Source organism: Athene cunicularia, assembly GCF_003259725.1.
Source record: "Athene cunicularia isolate RWA chromosome 4 unlocalized genomic scaffold, athCun1 chr4_part2, whole genome shotgun sequence".
Lineage (NCBI taxonomy): Eukaryota > Metazoa > Chordata > Aves > Strigiformes > Strigidae > Athene > Athene cunicularia.
Window position 1 is genome coordinate 10,501,263 of NW_020799099.1, and position 26,906 is coordinate 10,528,168.

The window sequence follows — 26,906 nt, forward strand, 5'->3', positions numbered from 1 at the left end:
TGTGGTTGTTGCTATGGTGACACCTTGTTTATTATACAGCAGAGTAAACTGTGAAAATTTGCTGCCTGTGAGTGCTTCGAAGTACGTGCTTTTTTCCCCCCATTGTTTTAGGTCTTTTTCATGAATGTTTAATTTGCTGTTTGGAAGGGGAGGAGGAAGTGCCCAGTCATCCTCTAGCTAGGTATGAATATTTTAAACTTTATGAAATCACTGGTAATTTAGAACTTGTCTCTGAAATTACCTGGTAAATGACCACAGCAACATTTAGAAGTAAAAAGCAATGAGGTGTGCACAATTACCTTCTAAAGCTGGAGACACACACATACTTAAGCATGAATTTAATTATAATACGGGTAGATTGGTGCCTTTTTTAAATCGTATCATTGATGAGGATGACAGCTATTTCCAGTTGAAACCATAATAAAAGCCTACGCTGTTAAATTACAAACTTACAAATAAAAACTTTCTTGCAAAATAAAATAATAGGTTTAATTATTGCAATTAGTTGCATATTTCAAATTATATTTTCAGACAAGTGTAGTTAAATTAGTAAAGATAGCTTTGTGAACCATCTTAAAATGGCTTACATGTATTTAGCTGCAGTTAGTAAAGGGCTGATTTAAGCTAAATGATTTTTAAAATTTTAAAATGACCCAGGCATGTTGATAAGGGATCTTGTACCAGTTGTAACAGAATTTAATCAAGACAGCCTATCACTTCCATATGTAAGGCCTTACTGAAATAAATAGCCCTATCAAGCCTACTTTGCTTGTCTAAAAATCTTTGCTTCTAATTATACCATGGCAAACCATCCAGGGTTTCAGTTTGTGAATTACATGTAGCATATAAGTACAAAAAATTCAAGATCAGCTATTGTCACTTAAGGCCAGATTAAGAAAACACAGTTTAGCATTATTCCTTACCGGATGAGAACTATACATCTTGGTCTACAGCTGAATACTAGTATATAATCTTTAAAGCTGTAAACTCTGAGAACGGTATAAACAAAGTACTTCAGCTAAACAGAATAGCAGCTGCCATTTATATCCTGTTAAAATCAACAGGGCTACATTAAGACACTATTGACATAGGAAGGTATACAAAATATTGTCAGTGTCATAGAACACTTCATTAAAACATGTGAAATGTAAAGATATGGGAAAATTTTGTCAGGAAATACATCCATAAAATCTATCCAAACAATCAAAAAAAAAATACCCACCAAAAAACCAAACCAAAAACTGACATGAAAAGTTGGGATGTGGTCAGTCTCTGTATTGAATCAAATCTGATTTCAAAGTGAAGTCTTTTTAAAATTAACAATCTTCCTGCAGTGCTTGCAACCCGACTATCACAGCTGTTATAAATTAATGCAAAAGATGACAAAAGGCCCCTTAAGTAGGAAATGTCAACATGCAAATGTTAAGCAAGAGATTTACGGAACTTAGTCCCTCTGAAATGCTTCACATCCTGTAAACCCCGTGGAAGATCTCAGTCCTATTGCTGAAATAGCCAGATTTGCTAGTGGAGGTACATTCTCCATCAGACTAGACTGAATTTATGGGGACAGCTGCTTCTCTTCCACATGTGCCTGTGGGACAGTGTGTCCATGGAGCTTGATGCACACACTCCAATATAAAACCAGGTTAGAGTTGGACTGGAATCACTCCCACCCCTCTCACCTCCCTTTCCCTTCATGTGAAGGTACAGCAGAGGTCTCAGATCAGCACGTGGTGGTACATACCATATGTGCTGCAATACCTATGCACAGGAGGATGAGTTAAGGACAGAGTGTCAGCCTTAATTGGAGTAAGCTGTCAGACCAGAGGTGGGCTCACATGTTTGAAAGCCTGCCACTTGGACATTAACACAGCCACATGCCAGAGCTCCTTTTCTCCCGAAGGATAGCACAGATTAGACTCAAATGATGAGGTTAATGTGGAAAGAAGTGGTTTTCGTTATGACTACAAGAGACAGGCTTTTTTAAAAAAGCTGCTCAGTAAACAGCTGATTCAAGCAAAAGGAGTGCCTCATGTTTCCATTGGGCAAGACATGCAACATGTATTTACAAGTTTTGAGAGTTTCTTCCTAAGATTCATTAATAAAGGTTTCATTAATAATGTACTTTATAAACACTAAGGAAACTGCAGAAGTGGGCTTTTGTAGCAAATAGGAATTCTGAAGTTGCATTACAGAATAAACATTGGAATTTAATTTGGATTGAAATCCTATCCCCACACGACACAGACCAGATGAAAAGCTTTGGCTGAATCCAGACCTTCAAGGGCTGAAAGCTAGGAAAGATTCCACCCTGCAGATGAGTACATTAACTCAGCTATAGTCTCCCCGAAAAGAGCCAGCTTACACTTTTTCCACAAATCTGTAGCCTCTGAAGTGGCTGGCTGAGGCAAGAGTAAAATGAATGGGTAACATTGAAAGAAGACCAAACAAAAATCCCTTCACTGCTAAAAGTTACAGATTTATGCTTCACTGATGGCAGCATTTGATATTTTAGGAGAGCTTAGTAGAAACTTCTAATTTGCTTGGGGAAAACCCTGTAATCTGTTTAACGTTTGTGTGGGTGAAACATGAGCAGGCAGAAGCAATGCATTTGGGGGGAAGCACAGGGAGGTGCAGCTCAGCTCACCCTTTCCACCCAACTAGCTAAAGACTGTAGTTGCATCTGTAAAGCAAGACAGACATCTGTAATGTACCACAGACCAAATCTGCCACCAATTCTCCATTTTACTATGATTTGTTGTTTTAGATAAAAGCAGTGTTTATTATAGCCATCAAAAGCTTACTGCTGCAATGTGTCATCTCCTGATGTCTTATTAAAGTAAATAAGAACTGTAGAAGCCAGGTGTGAAACCAGGGAACACTCAAGAAAAATAGGTGAGTTACTGAGGTTTCCTGTGGAACAGCACTCTTCAACAGCACTTATCTTTACTCTGGTAAGAGCCCAGATAAGAAGCTGACTAGAAAGCTGATGGTGCTGATGATCAAGTCATGGCACACTGCTAAGCATGGATGATGCACTCAGCTGGAAAGGTGGCTGTTGGCTTTTCAGCTGGCTGCTGAGCCCCTTCCCCAAGTACCATACCACGGTGGTTGGAAGCTTTTACAATCAGAATAGCCAGGGATGTTACTTTGTGACTTCTCGTTCTTATCAGGAGTTACTGCGTGACTTCTCGTTCTTATCAGGACCTAAATGCAAAATCAAGTTGTAGCTGTGCTTGTCCATGGGCTCCCTTGTTTAAACTTCTGGTGAATTAAAGTGTGCAAAGAATTTTTCTTACCCTGTGTGCAGAACAGGGAGAGGAGATGAAGTAGCAGCACTTGGTGTTACAGAGGAGCACTGGCGACTGTTTTCTCACCAGAAATATGCTGTGGGGTCTTGGCAGCTTCTGAGAGCAGGCAAGGGAAGAGGTATCTATCTGGGTGTGAAGAATGGGCACTGGTACTGTGTTATTCCTCTGGCCTAACATAGCCACTCCCCACCTGTATGGGCCTTTTTGATCAGTCTCTTAAGTGTAGCTTATTTTCAGTCAGATACTCTGCTGCCAGACAGACGTTGTATTTGTTAAAGGGAAAGCCTTCGCCATGATGCTTCTGTTTGTGTGTGTTCTCCACCTAAGGTACAGGTCACCAGCTGGCACTGTCAGGCTCAGTGGAACAAGACTGAATCTTTATCAGGGATTCCCTGGGTAGAAGACACAGGATATAACTGCATAGCAGGCTTAAAGTTTTCGGGAGGAATAAATTCTTAACATTAATGAAAAAGAAAAAAAACCCCTTTCCTATCTCTTTGAGAGGATATTGTCAGCAAGACTTCACTACTACAAGTACAGATAAAAAAAAAATGTTACTGCTCTTTATCTTTTTCTTACTTCTTCCCACAGACAAGTGATATGGCTATACCTAATTAAAAAGAAGAAAAAAGTGGCATAAACTTAATTAAGATTTTAATTCCATTACAGACTTTAGGAATAAATCACTGCAGACTTGATAGTGACAATAAGAAAATACAGTGCCTATTCTTCCTCTATAATAGAGATAATAACAAATGGTGAGGAATCCTGAAGAAGAGAAAAGGGTGCAAGAGCTTCTGTCCCGATTTTAGCCCCCTTTGGCACAATGCAGTTACAGTGGGGTGTCAGCACCTGTGGTAACTGTGCTTCCAAGGCAGGGGTCCTGTGTCCCCTCCTGAGGCACACAAAGGTAATGTCTGCAAAAGGCTGCTCCTCCTTTCTCATGCACTTCTGCCTCCTGGGAACTGGCTGCTCTGAGGCTGGGAAAATGTAAAAGGGCAGGAGGAGGAAGAGGCAAGCTTTTGTTTGAGAGAAATACGAAAAAAGAGCATGTAATAGGTCCTGTACTATGTGCATGAATTCTGTAAGGGATTAAGCAGCCAGCTGTACTGGCACATTACCTCAAAAATGGACATGAGCTTGTCATTGTTTAATACGGTGCTCTAACTGCAGCAGGAGCTCACACAGCATGGCAGCATGTGGGACTGTCAACAAGCACCTAACCAAAATAGCCTTGGAGAGGCTTTAAGAGATGCAGTGTGTTAAGCAGCTGCGTGCAAGCAGAACTTCAGAGCTGCTACTGAGAACTTACATGCTTGTTAGTTCAGACATTCAGGCGGGATGTTTTTAATCCTCTGGCTTGCTCAGCCCACCAGCAGGGAAGTGCAGTCCTGCTGAGGCAGGGAAGTGACACCCCATTTGCACCTAGATTGGCAACTGGGTGCCAAGCTACAGCCACATGCAAAAGGAATCCCAAACTTGTTGGACCACACGAGTGCTGCTCTCCCTCAAGCCTTCTGGGGCAGGGCATGCCACAGTGCTGGCAGACCATGATGGGACGAATTCCAGCTCTGCTGAGCATCAGCAAGTCTCCTAGATGCCTACTCCCCTGCAGCCAGCCACCAGTGTCAGGAGGGACAGGTACTGTTGTGCACATACCGAAGAGCACTACTTAGGTAGTTGTGGGACCAAATGCAGGACAAGTATTTTACTGCACGTCCTACCATTTTTCTCTCAAGCCAACAAAAGTTTAAGTATTTATTTCTGACCAGCACTTAAAGGTCCAGATGCTTCTCTAATTCAGTTAACCCTGTGTTTATACCTACAAAATCTGGATCAAAGTGCAGAAAAACTGACTTTCTCAAACACAGTTATAATTCCTAACTCTAGTGCTAATGAGAACCAGAAGAACTGTTATGATTTTTGTTGGGGCCTTGGAACCATGGACGCATTATTTGGAAATGTAGGCAAGAAATTGGGAAAATGTGAAACGCTGGATTTTTTCCCAAGTAGAATAATGGCTTTCCTTAGCATTTAGTACTGGTTGCGAACACAAGAATAAAATGCAAATTTTTCTCAGATGGATGACCTAATCATTGCAAGTGTGGTGGAAATTAATAAAAATGAGGCCAAGGCAACCTCTTTTCCAGAATCTATGTAGAAATCCTTTTTTTCCATGTTCGAATCAGCCTAATTAAGATACCCTGAAGGAGACAAAGTTTTTCTGAGTAGAGCCTCAGCTTGTACAAATTATATGAATTTTTAAAGTAAAACCCACAGTAATATTATAAAGTAGTTCTATGATTTTATAGTGGTTTTTTTTAAAAAAAAAAAGGAGAGGGGGAGAACATATCTTCCTTCTTTGGCTAGTAAGTTCTCTGAAAAAAGTCTTATTCTCAGACTTTTTTAACATGAAGTTTTCAATTCCAGATACCGCTTCAGAGAAATTAACATAGTGTTAAAAAGGAGAAGTGACTGCTTAATTTTAAGGGCTAGTTCTTTCTTATTCAGGATGCTTAATAAATTGAGCACTATGCAAGAATAACTACTCATACTACAATCATTAAAAAAATATCACCTGAACATTAAAAAAAATGCTGCAGTAGGAGAAAAAAGTTCTGAATTTTACAGTATTGCATTTCAAGTATTAGGAGTGGGGGGGAAAAAGATATATATCTAAACACAGGCAAAATCATGCTCACATACCCATCTCCTTCAACATATGGTCTCTGGTAAATGTCAAGGTTAAAAATTTTTGGTCAGGGAAATAAAGGGCAAGTTTGTACTTTGGTGAATACCAGGGAAGGCGAGCAAACTGGTAGCTTGGAAAGGCAGTTCACAGGACTGTTGGCAGACAGAAGACTTTGGCACAATATATTTGCAGTTTAATTTCAATAGGCCATTAAGCTCTTAAACACATTAAGCATATCCACCACTGCTGGCAAAATCTTTCATGTCTTTGACTCTGCCACTTCAGTGTTCCCTGCTTCTGGCCGGGCTCTGGGGCCACACTGGGGACAGACCTCCAAGCTCTGCGCATGCAGTCGCTCTTTTCCTTTCCTTAAGGCAAGCATGAGTTTGTGTGTGCACACGTATGTACATATAAACATTCAGCTTTACAAGTATCTAGCTTTTGCCTTTCTGAACTTTTAAGATCATTCAGTGAATGCCTAACTTTGCAATTCTGGTCATCTTGTTGTCCTTTTACCAGGCAAAATTAATTGCTGTCACTTATCTAGGGCTTTTTGTATTATTGTCTCAAAAGCTGTTTTAAAGCTCCTGCTCTTCCGTGGTGATCTTTGTCTTCAGCAGGGTTGTAAACTAGTGTTTGGCTGGCTATCGCTCTCAGCTGCCAGGTTGACATGCTATGCTTTCTGCTTTCCCAGTTCTTAAAACTATGCCTTAGTTATCCCTTTCATACCATGCAGAAGGGGCTCTTGCCATTCTGCACACACCTCTGGAGATCATGGCATTAATGCACTGCTGTAATGCTGTACCTGTGAGGGACTTGTGAAGCACCTACTGTGAAGCCATGATGTTTTTATTAAGTCACGAAAAGGCTAAGAATAAAGAAAATGGGCCACAGCATGTTGAACAAGCACATGAAAAATGAGATCACTTTTCCAGATCTGAGAGTCAGGTACCTCACTTAGTTGCCCTCCGCTCAGGTTTTAAAATCCAGGTAGAAAACTTTTAACAGAAGTAAACAGAAATGAAGCCAAACAATTGCATATCAGCTATGCAATATTAATGGAAAAGGCTAAAGCTGTTCCCCCAACTTTTCAGCTTCATCTTCCAGTTCACACATTGTTACTTTGAAAATGCTAATTCTTGCCCCTGATCTTTGCCAGTGAGAAGTCATTTCAGACAAAGTAGGGGCTTGAACAATTAGGTGCTGAGTGGATCATGACATTGACATCATTCTCAGATAAGACATTTCCATAAAGAAAATGCTGTCCCTGAAGAGTGACAATGTTATTTTAAACTGTTTTTTTTTTTTCTTTGGAATCAACCTAGCTGCAGTTTCAATCACACACTGTCTGTCAGCTGAATCACAAATCACAGTTGGCTGGGTTTTTCCCCCTCTTTTCCTTGTTGAAAGAAAGAAAAGGAAGCCGCAGCAGAAAGAGGGAAAAAAAAGCGCTAAATAAAAGCCAAGGATGGCCTGATGCCAAAGATGCTGGGAACTACCAGTTCCTCGTCTCTTACCGTACCCTCTGATGACTCTGCATTCATTTCCTCAAAAACAAGCAGTTCCACAAAAACTCAACTCAGCACAGCCTGGTACCCTATGGACTGATACCCTGAGAGCACATCAGCATGGATACTGAGCATGTACTCAGGGAGCTGCCAGTGCTACAGCTTGTCCTCCCAAGGAAACACCACAACATCTTTTTTATCTCCCTGGCCACTTCTTCCATGACACTTAGAGGCAATGTGACATCTGTGAAACCTCTACTTTGCTGTAAAAATGTTCCAGGCTCGTTCCCAGCTGACTGATGGTCAGCACATCTGTGCTGCAGCCTATCCCCTCCATCACTGCACAGCACCATCACCTCCATCTTGGCAGCAAAACCAACCAGGCCAAAGCGCGGGATGTGCTTGGGCAGACTGTGGCAGAAACCTGTCTTGGAAACCTTGCCCCAGCAGCTGGTCCTGCTGCAAAATGCCTGGTGTTGAACAAAGAGCAGGACGGCAAGCAGTCAGCCTGCTTACAACACCTCCACTCACAAGGGCATTTCCAGCAGGTGCCGTCCCAGAGCCTCGCTGCATAACGGGACGAAAACAACTGGACAGCAGCTTCAGAGGAAGTGTGGTCATTTTAGCTAAGTGTGCAATTGCATTTTCAACATAATTAGTTGCCTAATTGTGTGCCTAGGCCTAGCTGATGTATTTGCACGTGTATGTAATTATGATTTATCTAAAAGCTCTCCGGCCACAATGCCTTGCTCTCCAATCTAACAGAGGCATTTATAAAAGTGAGAGATGAGTTTGAGTCATTGCTTTTCCCTAGCTTTTATTTTAAACTGAATTCCTATTTATCTTTCTTTTAAACAATTCAAGCTGACTGAGCAATGAGAAAACTCTAAACAGCAGTATTACTGGAAGACAAGCATAGTGCTGCTCAAACAGCTGTGAAAAAGAGAATTCCAGGGGAAAGGCCAGGGTGAGGTTAATAAATGAAATTTCCATGCAAGGCTTCCAAACAATGCTGATGTTGGACCTCTCCAGTGTTGTGGATGTCATGCAGTAAGAACTTATACCAGCAGTCACCAAGGTCAAAAGGGATCTTCTTTCAACAAATGTTAAACGGGAGCTGCAAAGATAGCAGCAGTTCGTTGTGAAACAGAGAATGTCACAAATGCAATACCTCAGAGCATCACAGCAGTACAGTTTGTGCTACCTATGTGAGCAAGGCAATCACTTAAACTTTCCTAGTGTCTTTTCTAACAGCAGCTGTCAAAGGCTACAGTAATGGTTTTTTTGTTCACTAACTATAAACCCCACTGAAAAAGGCAAAACAAAAAACCTCTACAGATCTTTCTCTTAAATTACATTTCCTTTTACTGTGATAAATTCTCAGTATCCTCTCTTAGGATTATTCAGCTGCTTTTTAACACAAAACTGGCTTAACTCAGTCACCATCAAATTCTCAGGACCACCTAGGCTACACAGCCACGCAGTCAGACCTCTTAATATAAACAGCACTGTGAAAATGTCTATTATTTTCCTTCAGTGAGACACTTTTTAACCTACAGTATCCAATCATTCTTTATGGTGTATGATGTCAAAAACACTTACTGCACAAGCAGAGATCTGTGTTTCTTTTGCCACAGACAATAAATCTTTAGTGTCTTCTCTTGATACGCATCATTCCACTTGATCTCAGGAGGCACTATACGTCTCTCTTTCCCTCTGCCTCTTCTAACAAGGTCACTTTCCAGTGATGAAACAACTTTTCCAGAAGGTATAGTGTTCAATAATTAATACCTACTGATAATAGCTTCCCAAAGCAGTGCTTTAAAACTCTAATGCAGGCTCTTCACAAACTTACAGCATGAAGAACCCTTAAAATAGATTTGAGTAGCACGTCTGAAAATATCAGCCTCAAAAACTTAAAATGCATATGACTAAACTTACCACTGATATAAACAGATATGTATCCGTTTGTGCCAAAAGGAAATTCAGCACTTCCTCTCTCAGCAGCCAGCATTATTTTACTACAAGTCTGAGAAGGTTAAGTCATCCTAATGCATATAATTGCTGTGAATAGAAAAATAGAAATTTCTCCTGCTGCTTTCACTACTGTATGTACAGGTTCTGTAGTAATAGTGTCACTAGTGTTAAGTTACTCAGGGAGATGTCTCTTACTGCAGGCTCTGCAGAACAGATGGTGAACCACAACTGGGGAGAGACATCCTAAACCAAAAGTTGTAGTGAACACAGAGCACTATTTCCTGTCGCTGGTACCAGTCATTTCATTACTGCCAAACCAGCTTTTTCAGGTGATCTCCAGTGAAAGCAACATTTGATGAAAGCACAGAAAATACTGTATCCGAGCGTGTACTGAAAAAAACAGGTTATCAGTCATTTCTCTCAACTTTTTTCTTGGTTTTCTGGTGATTTTACAATCATTTGGAAGGGGTCTGCATTTAACACAGCCAGTGGGAGAGTGAAGTTTGTTCAGCAGAGGCAGGGTTTGGACCACGAAACTGAGGTAGTTGGCCTGTGTCCCTGCCCCAGGCTGCCCTTTTGGAGAGGCACAGAGGAAGCACACTATCTCTCTAGGGATTCATCAGCCAAGAGAGACAGTCTAAGCTCAAGTCTCTGCAGGGGCCAGCCAGGACAACAGTTTTTGCTGGATTTATTTTTTCCTATCTGTTCACATCTTCAATACAGATCTTGCAGCTGGTCCAGCAAGCAAAGAAAAAAATTCATTTATAGCTGTTGGGTTGTTTCGTGTAACATTGCAAAGATGAAGCAGGAACACTGGCCACACCTGTCCTACCTTGAGTGTCCTCCTGCCCATATGGGTGACCTGCCAGTACCACAGGATGCAATCCACACAAAGATGTGCCTGGTCCCAGGGTCTTAACACCAAAAGAGTAAAAGGAAGGATGGAGAAACTGAACTGTGAAGATACATGCCATCTATTCCAAACTGCAAAACAGTCCTCCACGGAAATGATGTTTAAAGTTATCTCATGATTCAGTGAAGAGTATGTGCATGCTAAGGACATCCACCGCTTAGGAAAGAGCGAGCTGTGGGAGGGAGGCAACAAGCGACAGATCACGTAGCACCTGCGGAGCTCTCTGAATCAAGATGTCCTGGGCATAGGACCCACAAATCCAAAGAGACAGAGACAACTTGGTACAGAGATATTAAGAGGTTTCTCTGTGTTTTTGAGACCCACAGTCAGGAGGGGAGTAGAGCTGTGAAGCATGGTACAGCTGATAAAAGCAGCCCATGCTGCTACTGAGGCTCTGCGGGAGGCTAGACATGCCACACGTTGTTGATGATTTACATCTGACAGGGTTCAGGAAGGACAGAAGGGCAGTCTGACTCCCACTGATGGACCTTACCACTGACAACACCTGAGCACTGAAGGCGTGTGTGCAGAGGCAAGCTGTGTGCACATCTATCACACATGCACAGCAGCCCAGACACAAAGAGAGAGAGTCAGCATTAGTTTAGCATCCAGTCACGAGTCACTTGTGTGTCTGGGCTGACCAAGAGGAGAATGTGCGTGAAACAGGGATGACGTGCAGTAATTATTCCAATGCAATACTTGTACGCTGAAGGAGGGCAGCTGGGATGAAGTGTCAACTGCAGGCTGTTAATGCTGACAAGGGCTCTGGTCAGCCCCAGCAGCTGCCCCTCTCCCAAGTGGGCTGACTGATGTTGCCACCATCTTGTCTCCAAGGAGGCTTGAAGATACATGGCTTAGGTCTAATATAATAGGTAAAGCTGATACTAATAAAACCAGAGCCATCTTAAGAATAAAGCCTTTCATGGCATGCTATTCTGACACTAAGCAGTGCACATCTTTGATAAATAAATGTGATTTTGTATAGGTCAGTCGGGTCTGGCATAAGATCTTATTTTCTTGATTTTTGTGTTGTATACAAGGTAAAATCTCTGTGCTTTAAGCCCCATGACATACAAGAATGTATTGCTTAAGTACTTCCACAAGACTTACCAGTGTGCTATTGCACATGTGTGTTGTTATCACCTAGAAGAAATCTCAGCATTTAAAAATGATACCTGCTTCTGTTTTCTAGTGACTAGTTGACCCTGGTATTGCAGTAAGATCCCTGGGAATGGGGAACAATAACAGTGGGGTTTTACTTAGATGACATTTACCTGCACTCGACAGAGCTATGGGAACAAACTGATTTATACTGCACTTCTTTTGCACCAAATGTCCTTGTCTCTGCTTTTAGAGTTTAACACTCCCATTTTAATCCACTAAAAATGGAATATGAACTCTTTTACCTGTACAGTACCCTTCTGTTCCTAGCTGGTTTTCAGAGCTCGCTAGAGGCATCTCTTCTTCCCCCATCCTGCAAGTGGCTTTGCCTTCATCACTTGGTGCTCACATCACCTCTACAGAAACGTCAGATGCTATTAATGGCTTCATCTGTTATTGCATCGTCCTCCTCACACTGTAAACCTTAGAAACCTGCTGCCCTAGCTCTTGTGTCTTAATTACCATTGCTGCCACTTGGGGAAAGCCCTGCTGCTTTGCCCAGAGGAGACATGTTGCATTTAGTGAACCTGCAACTTGTATGTGTGGCAGTGGCCCAGTTGCTGGGAAGTGCTGAGTGGAAATCAAAAATGAGCCAGCTGGAAGTCATGCTTTCTGTTTCTCTTGTATCTTCCTCCTGTTTTTATTGAAGTGTCTTTTCTACCTCCACTCCAGTCAGCAGCATTTATATCTCTTTTCTGATCTTGAAGAAGACAGTAGCCTGGGAAGCAGACTCTCAGAGGTGTCAGAAGGAAAATGTTTGTGTGTCAGCAAGCCCCCTCTGTCCCTGGTAGGAAAGGAGAGGAGAGCAGGCAGATGCTGCTCTGAGCTGTCCTTGTGCTATCAGTAGCAATGGGGATTCAGCCCAGCTGGGAGCATCTTCCGAGAGCACCACTGCAGTTGCTTCTGAGGAGACACCAGGGCCCTTGCATGCTGGTCTTCATCTGTAACAGTTGAGATGGTGCCAGAGGTGGCTGCAGCATCAAGTGACAGCAAGTTCAATGAATGGAGCATGTCTCTCTTACTCAGATTGTGACCAGTGCTGCTGTTGTGTGCTTTATGGTGTGTGCTAACAGTTCACATCCTCATGTTTCTGCTTAATAATGACTGCCTTCCTTAGCATTTCTTCTTAAAAATTCAGGGGTGATGTACAATGTAAACAGGTGTAACACTTTTAATAACTCAAGTACTGTAGTACTCTAGAGAAAAGACCTCACAGGCGTTCTATGTATTGTAACTATCTCAGTGATATGGTAGTCACCATCTCAGGTATGGCAGCAGAGTTGACAGACGCTGTTGAGAGGCCTGGTCCTGCAGCCCTCGCTCCAGGGAGGCAGTTTTCATTCATCCAAACATTTCCTGCCTGAAACTCCAGTAAGAAGCACCTGACTGTGACCAGACTAGAGATGCATATTTGGGGCAAATTTCTGTACTTCTACCTCCATGAAAACATGTGATGGTAAAGCATACTCATCAACAAAACTTCCCTGCTGTACTGATAAGGTATACTGGTTTTCTCCTGACTTCTTCTTGAGCCAACACCTAATATTACTTTTCTTTTTCTAGGCAGAGCATTTATAGTTTTATAAATCAGGAAAGACTGACATAAAACATGTACCGAACCTGCCTAAGAGAGTATTCATAGAGTGCCAACTGAGCATGTGGCTGACTCTTAAGAAAAGGGCTTTAATTACCATCAACATAGGAAATATAAATTTAAAGGAACAGGAAGAGTTCTTTCAATTTACATTCCTTTGGACTACTGAAATATATTAAAAGTGAATTTCTGGATGGTCTATATCAAAGGTATTTTTCAGTGCTACATTCCCAAGTTGCTTGTCACCATTGAGCATAAACACAGCATTGGCAATCACACATCTAAGTCAGCAGCAGGCACAATTAGCCAGAAGGTTATTAACATGGAACCTCCTTATAAATCAAGTATAATGAATAATTATTTCAGGTGAAGACCAGTTATATCTACTACTCCTCAGAAAAGCCCTTGGAAGAAATTTTGCAGTCCCTACTGAAAACCATTAGATGTATGTTCTAGTGATCTGAAATGGAAGGCAAGCGCGTAGCTTGGGATCGGCTGTACAGGTTAATCCCCAGCTAGCATCACTCCACACAGGCCAAGTGTGAATGGCCTGGATGAGCTGAACTAGTCTTATGCCAAGATGTGAAGGGGCTTCTAAAATACTTGCGACCCAGACCACTCAAACCTTTAAAAGTCACAATGTAGAATTTCACTTGCAATTTGAGCCACAGCTGTAATATTTACCTAGCACAGAGAAACTAGCTCTCATTCAGTAAGAATATGTTATACTTGGCAGGAATTTAAAACATACAGTGGTATAAAGCGCTATTACAAGCTCGATGGCTTTGTGCTGTTTATTGATTTGGCTCTGACTAGGAGCAGTGCTAAGCAGATGCAATTGGCCTTGATACCCACAGGGTTAGGACACAGAGACCAGCCCAAAACTTTATGGCAAAAGTTGGACATGAAGGCATACGATCAATTTGGAGGGAGAAAGGAGAGGATAAATTGGATTTCAGTTTGGTAGGTCTCAAAACTTTTAAATGCCTGTGCACCAGAAAAGCAAATGCTATGAGCAGGAGGGACTTTCAAGGAAAAAACATGATTCTGAGCTCTGCTTGCTAAGATTCAAGGGATGCAAATCCACAACAAGGAGGTAGGTATGAAGAGCCACCTATATACACAAGTCCTTGATATGTGTTTTCAAGGCCAAACTTACTGAAATTTGCTCTTTCTTAAATTTTTTTCTCTCTCTGTTTCTCCTCACTGGAGTGGGAAGGATGGTAACTACCTTTAAAATACATGGAATACATGGCCTGGCTACTTCATTCAAAGGGGCAAAGTCAAGAGCAAAAATACCATGGTACTCTCCAGTTAGTACCTAAATGCATTAGCTGTTTCTTTTACTCTGCTGACCACAAGACAGTGTATACCACTGCACTTTTAAAGCAATGAGATATGAGATTTGAGAAACTAGGTCTGGAATCCACAGAATCCTACATCCAATGGAAACGTAGTCCATTATATTCTCCTATTCCTTTACACAGCTTTCTTTTCTTTCTGTTATCAGTGTTGCTACCAGAGGGAAAAATCTTTCTTAGTTGCCATCATAATCTTAATAAAATACCCCGTCAAGTTCATTAGCCACCTATGATCTCTGACCATCTGCTCAGGGTACATCTATGTCGTATTACCAAAGGGAACCGATGTCTACTACTAATGCATGGCAGATTGGTTGTCAGGCCTGACCCCGAATATCATTATGAAAATGACTGCACAAACAAAAGGTCATTCCCATCAACTGCCTGAGACTCAAATTGACTATTAGCGGGGAAGAAGCCTTTGTCGGTAGATGTTATTATTTTATTAATTAAATTAAATAAATGGCCTGCAACAAGTTGTGGCTCAACTACAAGATACCCTAGGTTTAAGATAGCCACTCAGAGCTCTCCAGTGGTGAGGGCCAATGGAACAGTCCATGCTAGCTGAGGAGCACAGCAGTGAACAGGGCAACAGGGCAGCACTGCAAGAGAGAAGAAAGCAGCCCTGCCATAAGGATGCGCCCTAAAATGCAACATCTCTCTCTTGGGTTGAGCAGTTGTTCTCTAGTGGCAATACACGGGATTTCTATATGATTTAGAGACCTGCTACAGTTTGTAACACTGGGGTGTGCTTGGCTTTGCTGGAAAAGTCCTTCCACAGCACTGGAAGATCCTAAGAGTCCTCAGGCTCTTCTGAAAACTTTCAGCCTTAAATAATCAACTTTCTTCTGGGATCATACTCTACTTCCTAAAGATAGCTGTCCATCGTTTTACAACCATTCCGAATTTTAGCAGGTTTTATGTTGTACTATAATGTAAAATAAAATATCATCCATCTACTTCAGCACAGAAAGATATAAAATGTGATACTAGCTACTGTGCACTTTCCACCTGCATTCACCCTCTCTGATCAGAGTATTATTTTGTATCCAGCAAGAAAATTTATATTTCAGACCATTAAAGAATTTCTGTTGTTTCCAGTGGAAAAAAGTGATAATGAATTCCAAGAAAATCTAATCTTTTTCAATGTGACCAAACTGATTTAAATTGCAGGGTTTGGATTGCTAGACTAAGTAATAAAGACAGAGCGACACTGTGGGAGAAAACTACAGGTAGAAATGTGTATCGAAAAGAAAGTAATCTTTATCTATAAATGAGAAATCCTGAGCCCTAGAGTACAAGCAATGCAGTGGCAGTTGAAGGGCTATCCTTAGAGGGTTATGTTAAACATTCAAAGGCTATAGGTCAGTGAAACTGTTACTTATCATCTGGTAGCTGTCTGACAGAGGCTGCTGAAGGAAGACAGTGAGCTTAGCCCATTGAAACTGAAGTGATTGATTTTCATTTATCATTTGTCTACCACAGTTATCAGAAGTTGCAAAATTCATTTCAGAGTGACTTGAACAGAGCAGAATCATATGCATCCATATATACTTAGTGACACGAAGCAGCATTAAGAACTCCATTACTTGTAATTGAATTAACTTTTTTAAGACTGTATTTAAATTACATGAAGGCTGTGACACAAGCCATCAAAAAGCAGCACATTCAATATTAAAATTAAATGTTAAGGCTGAGGGCGTGCCATTATGTCACACTGTTGACGGACAAAACTCAAATGTATTGAGACATTCTAATTTATGGACGGATGTCAGCCTGAACCTTAAAGTATAACGGGCTTTGGCAACGTATGGCACAGTCACTTCTTTTACTAAGTAGCAGTTTCCCCTTTAAACAAAGCATACAAACAGACTAAGATGAGAGGCGTATGTTACTTGAAGGCACTCCATAAAGATATTGCAGCTGAGTTGTTGAGAAAATATTATGGCTTATGAAGACTCAGTCATTTTAAAATCCTAATAACTCAAGTGTTTAGGTCTTTTTGTTAATTCTTTATGGATCTGTAGTTCATAATTGACTTAGACATGCAAAAATTGATTTCAAAACAAAATAATCTTGAATTATGGGAATACAGTAAAAAAATCAGAAGGAATAAATGTAATTTTTGATCATTTTTCTTCCTTTTCTCCCCACTGTCTACCTCTAACATACTATTGTCACATTCAGCAGCATGTGTCCTGTAGTCCTTCCCAACTTTTTATCTTCTTGTTCGTTCCTTGATTCCGTAAGAACTATGCAATCAATGTCAAGATAATGGAACAGCTCCCTCACCCCACCTTCTTTTTGATAATGTATTAAAGCTAATGAGAAAATTTGCATGCATGAAATTATTAACACGTGCAACTGCTTTCAGACTTTAGAGACTCTTGTATCGGTACAATGACTATCTGGTTGGGCATATTTGAGCATACTCTGAACTCAATCAAGCTTATAATAAGCTCATCCTAAATGAGTAAGCCTTCTTGAGGTCTGGGCTGCCAGAGCTACCTGCAAGTGACACTAACACCTTCTAGGTGATACATAAACTCTCACTTTCTAAAAATAGTCTTTTCAAGATGCTTTCGCAAGCCTTTCCTGTTGGTTAGAGAATAAGACCCCAGTAAAGTTGAAGGAAAACTGGCCTATTTCTTTTCACTTCATTCTGTCACCAAGTTTCCCATCCCAGAGCCTCTCTAGTTCCTGGTCAGCTGATTTCCATCATCACTCATTTCTGTTTATATAAAGTACTGATCTCCTCCAAATGGCAGTGAAATCACAGTTTAAAACATGCCAGATCACTGTTGAAGAATGCTGGGACCTTTCACTTCCATAGCTGTGGAGAATCCCATCTCTGTTAAACCATTCCTAATAAACTTTGGGAGCTTAAATGACTATTGCATTATTTTTGCTCCAAATAAAATATTTTCATTTAAATGTTGTCAAAAAGCAAACTCACAGGGTTACAGATTCATAACTAAAGGAAATTATTTGCTGATTCTGCATGAACAATTCAAGCGCTTCTCCTCTACTCCTGGTCTTTGTGGCCTATAATGTGATTTCAAATTATTTTAGTTCCTCTTCTTTATCTGTGACTCATAGGGAAAAGGCAGGCACAGAGCTATGTCAAGGAAACACGGTCATTAAAGTCATTTTGTCCTTGGACTTCAAATTTGTGATGAGGTGGAAGAAATGATGCCATTGTCTGAAAACAAGTTCTGACCTCTTCCTGAATCTGCCAACGTCGAGGCGTTCCCAACTCAGTGATAGAACTCCTGAAACATTACAACAACGGATGATCTCTGAAATCAGTAAGACACCTTCTTGGGATGTCTGCTGTTACTATGCTGTTCCTTCTCAGCAGAAGCATATTGAATGCAAAGTGAAAAATTAACAACTGATTCAAGTCGCTGCTGAATGAATGATACAAGGCAGGACTTTACTAATACCCACATAGCCCAATAGTCCAAATGAAGTTATAGAGGCTGCTAGAGGTGAATATGCTGCAAGAGTAAGACAACGTAGGTCATAAGCATATGTGTAAGTCGTCCACAGGTGGGACTCTGATAGAGAAATACCTTAGCAATGAGCTAAAATGAATTCCTTTTTAAGAGCCAAAGTACTCTGAAATTGGTCAGCAGTTAATTCCTATGAAATCCAAGTTGAAGCATAAAACCACAGCCAGCCTTTGGCAGGTGGGTGCTTTTGTGGGATGGATGCCCCGTGTAGTGGTGCTATAATAGTTGACACATCACTACTCAGGAAAGACTGAATGCAATTTACTGCAGGAAATGAGCAAGAGTTGTGCATAACAATTTCAAGAGGCAACACAACACCCAAGAAGAACACGACAAAAGAGCTTTCAGATTGTTTCTTGTGCTTCTCTTCTGATAGAGCTCCCTACAGCACTACAGCTGCTTTTCAGTCTAGTTTTAGGTGAGCCAAGTGATAGATCTCCATCTCCCAGGAAAAAATGGGAAATTCTTGGACTCATTTGTCAGTAAGTCCTCCCTGATTATAGGCCTTTTTTTTTTTCTCTTCCTAAAAAACAGCAGCTACACTCTTCTTCTCTAGTCTGAAGTATCTCAAACCATTCTTACTTGTCGTGATCACTTTAAGCACAGACTTTTCAGCCCCCAAGTAACTTAAATGGTTGCTGCCTTATAATGTTTACATTTTGCTTTGGAAAGCAGGACACAGCACAGTGTAGCATGCTTAGCAAGAAACAGGAATCTTCCACTGTCACTCACAGAGGACTTGAAACAAAAGGGCTCCTCAGCCATTTCCATACATGGGATTAATCATGTAAATAATGTTCTGAGAAAAAAAAAAGGAAAGACTGGAGAAATTTGTAGCACAGTTCGAATCTGCACAAAATTCAAATGCCAGGACTCTGTCACAGTGTTTTCTTTCCTTGCCTAGTTTATACACTCAAATCATAGTTTAATATTTTCTCCTGCAAACAGTGTTTTGGTAAATATTGAAGCAGTGTTACTGGGATTTATCACGTAGTTACGTAGCTGCAGCTATGGATAGTTGCAAATCTATCCATTCTGGCTGTCCAACTGTAACTTGTTTAAAAATAAGAACCGGGAAAAGTGAAGGCCTGAACATTAACTCATTGGAACTGTATAAGATAAAAATGGTAATGTTTGGTTGCAAGATGTATGTGTCTGAATGGCCAGAGGCACACAGAGACATGTGCTGCACTTTAGTTAAACATGACTTAAATTTGCAAATCAAAGATTTCCATTTGAAAGAGAATCTAGATAAATGGCATATATAATCAAAATGGATTAATATACATATCAACATAAATAGAGGTATACGTGTTTAGTGTGTAGAGATTGAACCTTTGTGCTAAGTGTTTTTTTCATTTTCATCACATTTTGCCAGTGTGATGCCTCTGTGCAAATGCTTCTACAGTATTTGTATGCATATATACATATAAGAATTTCTTTATACAGAAATGTATGTATGTGTAAATTGTGTGAATGTAAATATAAGATGAGCCATATGTCCCAAAAGTCCCAAAAGAGCATCTGATGTTGATATGTAGACAGTGTGTTAAGGACCTTCCTAATTAATAACCCAGATTAGAACCTCTTGGCAATCAATTAAGATTAATGACAGAAGTCATTCTCTATCCCTCTACGCCTGCGTCTCAGGCTGTGAAAACCCTGGGTCGTGAAACTTTAATCCTGTTATCTGCTGCCTTCTTCATCTGAAAAGACTACAGATTAACACAGCAGACATTATCGAATTTACAACCAGCCGCTCGGACAGCTGCCCTACTTTCAGCAGTTAATAGAAAAGGAACTAATCTGGTTAGGAGCGTAAGACTAGTTCATAAATCTGGACGCCCGAGACAGTTAAAGCTGTCACGTCTCTTCTGGGGAGTAGCGACCGAATGAACCTGTCAGCTTTCTTCTTGCTGCTTCTTGAAGGTAGCCAGCCGCTCTGTAAGCCGGACTAATGAGATACTTGGCATTAACATAAACTACAGAAGGGCCATGCCCAAGCTGGGAGCTGTGTGTTATGACTGGGCTTGGTTAGATACATACTGCCTTCTCTTCACTGGAAGCCAGGTACTGACTAAATAGAACTGATTTTACTGCAATCCACTCTATTAAAAAGATGTTTTGAGGAATTAAGAAAACAAATTTGTGTTTTCCCTTTTGAATCATGCCCAGTGAAACAAACCGTTATTAACAAAAACCGCACTGCCAAATGAAATGTTTTCTTTTTAGTACAGCTTGGAGGGGGGGAAAGAACTGTAATGCTCTTTAGGGTGGCAGAGAAGGTATTTGACAGCTGTAGCAAATTGATACTCCTCCCAGAAAAGACTGACTTTTCCTTTCTTAATAGGCATTATCTGTGCTGCCAGCACAGCTTAAGTTACCAAGCTGTCCGGTACAGTGCATTGGTTGCATTTTAGGAGGCCTAAAGCACTCATCTTTCAGCTATCTGTCTGTACACTAATAAAGACAGCAGGAATTCTTCTGGCTGCACACTCTGGTGGCAGCTCAGCTTTTTAAAATGCTTTATTAAAGTATATCATGGCTTCTCAAAAAGTACCTCATGCTGGCATGACAATACTTCCTTCAGGACCAGCACCCAACCATACTGCCTGCTGGGGTCTAACAGCAATGGTAACAACAGGGGAGGAGCAGTGTGCTCATCAGCACAGTACTTCCTCCAAGGACCCATACAGGGTCTGTCAGAGCCGCTTACCCCATTCTGCTCTGTGGGAATACTGGTCAAATCGGTAAAAATGTCATGACCTTAAAACTGACAAGTAGATTTATTTCTTTCTACTATTTCATTCATACAAGTGTTCATACTCACACTACTAATGAATTCTGAAGGCTTGTTTTAAAAAGAGCAACAGCACTCATCTGCACAAAGGGAGGGAGTGCCAAAAGTGACTGCCGCCTACATAGATGGGAAAAGACCGTTGTTTCTCCTAACACCAGAACAATGTAATCTTTTAATAAAGATGATTACTACTGCTTTCATTGATTGACAGCTAGCAAATCCAACTGTTAAGATAACCTCTCTAGCTAGGATGGGGCACCTGAGAGGCAGACAGGCTGAACCCTCCTGGACGGTAGCCTGCGATCCAGTTTTAACAAAACGGAGCTGTGATACCCATTTATGACGAGTATCCTTTTGGAGGAAGTACTATTATCTAGCTGTTTTAATTGCAGAATATTCTCCTGGGTCTTCGGCATAAGCAAATTCTAGTAAGTTCCTAACTCATAATCATGTTTATCTCTTGGCTGTCACTCCCCATTTTAACAAAAGGGGCAGGTGTCCTCTCCTAAAAAAAGACTTTTCCTTTTAGTTAGGCCAAGGCACAATTGTTTTTCTGAAATCTAGTTCAGTGCTTCGCTCAGTAGCATGCTTTATGTTGGAGACTGACCTCTGAATTCAGACTGAATAGCGCAGTTTGGCATGAATACTCTTAAAATATTCTCTTCCACTTTCTGTAACAGTGATCTTAATAGTTTTAACAGTCATATGGGTCTATACTGGAATTTTAAGAAGAACTTTGGCTCCGCTTTAGCTCTCAGGTCTATACAAACATATTCCCACTTGAATAAATGGCAGAAGGAATATTTTGTCAGAAAACATTTAAGAAAAAGAGGTGCTCTAAATCCTTTCTGATCTCACACATTTCATAACTAGTTTTGCATCTTCTTACTACTGCCACAATTTAGATCCAACATAAATATAAACTTTGCTAGATGAGTAATACTGAAGTGTCTTTTTAAAACTCTCAGTCAACAATTCTCTGAGTATAAAAATTTCCATGTTCCACTAAAACACGCTACACCATACTATCATTGAACAAGGAGCTCCAGTGAACTGACTCTTACACTGGAATATGAATTACTCTTAGGTGCAGTTTCATTTTTTAAAGTTTTAAACCAAAAAGTGCAGTACTTCTAAGTAGCCACAGTAATCTTTCTCTAACTGTAATCTGGTATTTCTCTACACATTTCAACATTTTGCAGTGATTGAAAAAAGCCAAATCACCTTCATCTTCTAGAATGACATTCTCCTTGGTTAGAAGATGGACAAACAGTTCTGTTTTTAGAGAATACAGGAGTAATCAAAAAAATCCTACTATCCCCAGTCTTGTTCCTGTTCCCATTATCCTGTAGGCAAACAAACATTGCTCAGCAAGTTCTAAAGCACTAGGCTACTACCAGTGCTGGCAGACGGGCAGCTTTACTGCAAAGGTAGGTGACGAACTGCCCGTCGAACCCTGTGAAAGCACGGTGGGAACTGACAGCTAGAAAACTCCTAGGCACTGCAGTTACTCCTTTGTTTCAAAACAGTGAGTTTTCTCTCAGTTGTAAGGCACTTAAAGCCTCAGCCTCCTAACAATTTCTATTCCACTCTACAATTGACAGACTGAGCTAATGATTTGCTATTTTCTGCCCAGTTTAGGAATTAGTGAAGAAACACAAAGGGAACAGTAACATGGGCCGCATCTCAGAGAATATAATGTTATCAACGTGTTTCTAACTGTAAACTGTGTGATGCTAGCAGATTACAATGCAGAATGTAAAGAGATGCTCTCAAAGTAACATTAGTTTAAACAGATGTTTGTATTAATTCTGCAGCCATTATTATAAAAGAATCTTCAAAGCAGATGAATGCTAATTGGCTTAAAAACAAGTAGAAGTGTCTTCCTTTTTATTAGGCTGTTTTGTAACATTTAAAAAAGCTGAAAGTATTCTATTGTTCTACTGTAGAAATTGTTCAAGAATTAGCTATAGATTTTTTTTTTCCCTTTTACCAGTCACACATATTCAGATCCTGATAGAGAAAAATCTTAAATATGAGTGCCATGGGCTATTTGTGGACTTAAAAGACATTTGTGCAGAGGATCAGAATCTCATCCAGTATCAAACTGCACAAAGCAACAAGGTCAGATAAAGAATTTGAAAACCCCGGATGATTACCTTTAGGTACTGAACTACGAATCAGAAAATAAACACAAGGATTTAGAGAAAAGGACAGGACCCTAATGCTCGTATTACGAACCTGTGCCAAGTTCTGTTGTCATGCAGTAACAAACTCCCTGTAAGAGAAGTTCCAGTACAGAAACAATGGCAGACGTTCCTCCGCAGTGCCACTGCAATGGTGCACACATTCCACTCTGCTTCCTAGCTGAATGTAACACTGTGGACTGAAGGTTGCCATAATCTCAGTTAAAACCCTAGAACAATTAACTGGTTTATCAAAGTACCCCAAAACTACAGGGGTTCGTTCTTCTTTGCCCCTTTAATAAAAAAGGAAAGCAAGTATAAATAGGAGTATGAGCACAGGGTAATGCATCATTTATAAATTATCTTGTTAGTGCAGAAAACAAAACATGGCTTTGAAAACAAAATCTCCTGCTGTGGACTCCACTATGTTTGATGGGAGCCCTTCAAAAGAGTTCATGGCTTAATGGAGGCTGTTTATGTGGGGACTTCGATCTGTACCTGCTGTCCCCTGTCACTCCCTGGAAACTTGGCGGCAGATGTTGCAGCATTAAGTTGTCTCTGAAGTGGCTTTCTGTCCTCATCTCCCCACCACAACAGAGTCAAACTATATTAGATCTCTTTATTTGTGCCTGAGGCATGTTTGGGAGCGCAGCTGTGTCCACCCCCACTCTACCTTTAGTGTTTCAGCCCCCAGGCAGCAAATGTGAGACCAAAACTGTTCTGCCACTCTTAACTATATCTGCTGACAATCCTGCAGCCTCGCTGCAGGCTGCTGAGGACCTGTGCCTCCGCTCTAAACAGATGTCGGCGACAACCTGCTAGCTCACACCTGTACAAGCTTCCCTAACCTCACGGATTGCTAGCTGAAAAATTTATGACTCAAAGGACTTCCATCCACAATCAAAGCTTCTTGGCTCAACCTCATGCAGCCCTCAAACTGGGCCACCCTCGGCATTATCTGGCAACATGGCAGAGGTGGGAGAAGCAAGAGAGAAGGAAGAAAAAGCTCACTCTGCTTTGATATTTCATGCCTAAATTTCAATTACTCGATCAAGGACTTGAATTCAGCAGTGAATACTTCTACAAATGGGAGCTACCAAGTTCTTAAACAATCAAAGAAAGAAGACAAAACAAAACAACTATGTGGCTGCTGTTTACCATAACAGTGCTTCCAAAGTAAGTATGTGTATGCGTGTCTCGCTGTACATACACGTGACTGCTCATCTGTTCATGAACTTAAGCCCATCAGAGGTACAGTATGGGCTCTCTACCTAGCAAGTTATGAATAAGTAAAAAGATTTAATTTCTTTCTACCTGAGATGTAAAATACAGTGCCAGACAGAAATTGCACTCCTACAGTGTCACAGGTCACAACTTAACGACCACTGGTTTAGATTTTATTCATCAGTAGCAATTCTACTCCTTTTTTTCAGTAGGGATACTGAGCTACTTCTCTGTTTTTCATAAACCAAGATGTTGTCTTCCTGTCCAGAGAAGGTGGATGACTGATTTCACAGTGGCTCAGCAAAGTCTTCCCTGGAAAGCGATTTTTAGATTAACTACCTGTTTTTATGGTCAGAAATCCTCAAAACAGAGCCTGACTGACAATATTTTAGCCTCTTCAGGCACCATTTATTCCATGTTCCTATTTACATTTCATTTGTTAACTGTATTGTACTGTATATTCTGTATGTAGATTTGTTATTGTTAATTCTGCTACATGTAACACGCATCATTCATGCAAACAGTAAATAACCTGCCAGCGTAACAACTACAATGATAACACCAGTATTTGACTATGCTCCCTATTTCCAGCATTGCACTTTGTAATTTTGCTTCTCCCAACACTTTTCTTTGCCTTAATTAAATCTCACTTTTTCTTCCTTTAGAACAGTAACCAAACTTCATCACAGGAAAATAATCTAAATACCGATAACCTCTTTCTTTCAAAGGTAACTCCCTCCCTTTAATCCCTTTTTAAGTCATCTTTATAGCATATGTTACAAAACTAGTGTTCTCGCAATACTACTGCTTTGTGGTATGAGAGAATCTGATCTGTCATGCCCATCTGGGGCCAGCTTGTAGAGAAAAAGTTGCTGTTGCATTTAGAGGAAATTGGTTGCTTCTATGTCTCTTCTGATGTGCCACGAACAGGAAGCTGAATGGGCCCAGTAGATTTGAAATACCTTGATGATAAATCAGTTCCTGAGATAAATGCTAAGATTTAAAGTAATACTTTCTTGATGAATAACAATTGGAAATGCACGATCTAGCTTCCCTATAAAGGGTCCAAAAAATAACTGTACTTCACCGTCAGAACAGTCTTTGTAGTGGAGGCCACTTTTTCATGGTTCATGAGTGTACTAGAAGAAAAGACTGTCTGAGAAACAAGTTTTCTCACCTTTTTTTTTTTTTTTCTGTGAAAGTTGCCTTTGGGATGGAAGTGCAAAGCTCCATGAAGCAACTTGCATGAATGTTATTGGTGGTCACTTAATTTTGATGTGGTTTTAGTATTCTGATTGCCAGACTACTCCTACAAACAGCTGGTTGTAAGAAAGATTTGGGTATTTGTTACAGAGAGTTTACACTGAATGAAGTGTGTGCTGTGGTTTTGTTTTCCAGCTGAATGCACATGAAATACAGAATCCTTCACTCTCCTTTCAGGAGATCCATGTTTCTGCAACATTTCTGGGTTGGTGTGATGCATCTTTCAATGCGCTTTGTTTCCCCAACACATTATTTTTCCTGTTGTGCTACTCTTTTGGCTGCAGTGATTTCTTTAGTTAAGGTCACAGAATTACTAGTGTTCAGCAGCTGCTAAAGCCTGGCTGTAACATGTTCCTCTTTTGCCAACCATAGTGGATAAACGCGCCACACACAAACCTCATCTCCTTGCTGTGGTCGCATCAAAGAGACTCTGTCATACTGTCTTCTTAACAGCGCCCACAGTGCATCGAGTCGACCCTGCGGCAACAGAGCAACAGGACTTCAGTACAATAAAACCAGTCAATGGAGAGCGCACCACACCTGCTAAGTTACTGTCCAAGGGGAGCCAGGGCTGTGTCACTCAAACCCCACAGCTGTGGTGCTGCTCTTTCCTACCAGTGAATGCCAGGTACTGCACCCTCCCCTCCACTGACAGCAGAGTGGCTGTGACCTAACCCACGTTTACTTGTGAGTGATCTACAACAAACATGTTTATTTGACAGTATTTAGGACTGAATTGGCATGTGTCCATCTGGGATTTCTCTCACATAAATGTATTTGTTTTACAGCACATATACAGCAAGTTCATCGCTCTCAGGAAGCCTCGCACCTGTGAGGCACCTGGTATACAGCTGATCTGTGCTGCGCTCTATGTCCCACATGCAGTGAATGCAGCAGATTGACTGCAAGAGTTCAGACTGCCTCTGCAGAACCTGTGTAGCAGCTCTGATGCTTAACAGAAGCATCCTGCTCCACACAGACGGGCTGCAGAGTTTGTGTGTCTGGGTGGACAACATGTTTTCAGGACTTTCTGGTGCTCAGACAGGACTTATGAGGAGCTGTGAAGGCAGAATAGATGAATCGGTACTCCCAGCTAAGCCTGCATGTTCTCTGCTCTTACACATTTAAAGCAAGGTATTTAAGGACCCATCTTCAGTTTTTAAGAAGAGTTTGTTATGAGTTTGCAAGTGACTTGTGGCATCCACAGAGGAAAATGTCTTTATTTTATGCCATTTATTATGTTTCACTTGTTTGCCAGACTTTTTGCATTATATTGTTTTATAGAATTTTTTGCTTTTCTTGGTTGGTAATGAGTATGTATGTTTAAAACTTAGTATAACAGCTACAAACTGTGTAGTTTTAGGCTTAATTAGATATAGATTGAGATAGACCAAATGCCAA

General features: G+C 40.8%; 1 protein-coding gene across 1 annotated transcript in view; it reads right to left on the reverse strand.

Annotated features, from left to right (window-relative positions):
* The window catches only part of ANTXR2 (ANTXR cell adhesion molecule 2), a 119,023-nt gene that overhangs the window by 21,039 nt on the left and 71,078 nt on the right, over nt 1-26,906 (reverse strand). Inside the window, exon 15 of the mRNA XM_026848077.1 lies at nt 25,902-25,982. Within this exon, the coding sequence (XP_026703878.1) occupies nt 25,902-25,982 (81 nt within the window). The remainder of the gene's footprint in view (nt 1-25,901; nt 25,983-26,906) is intronic.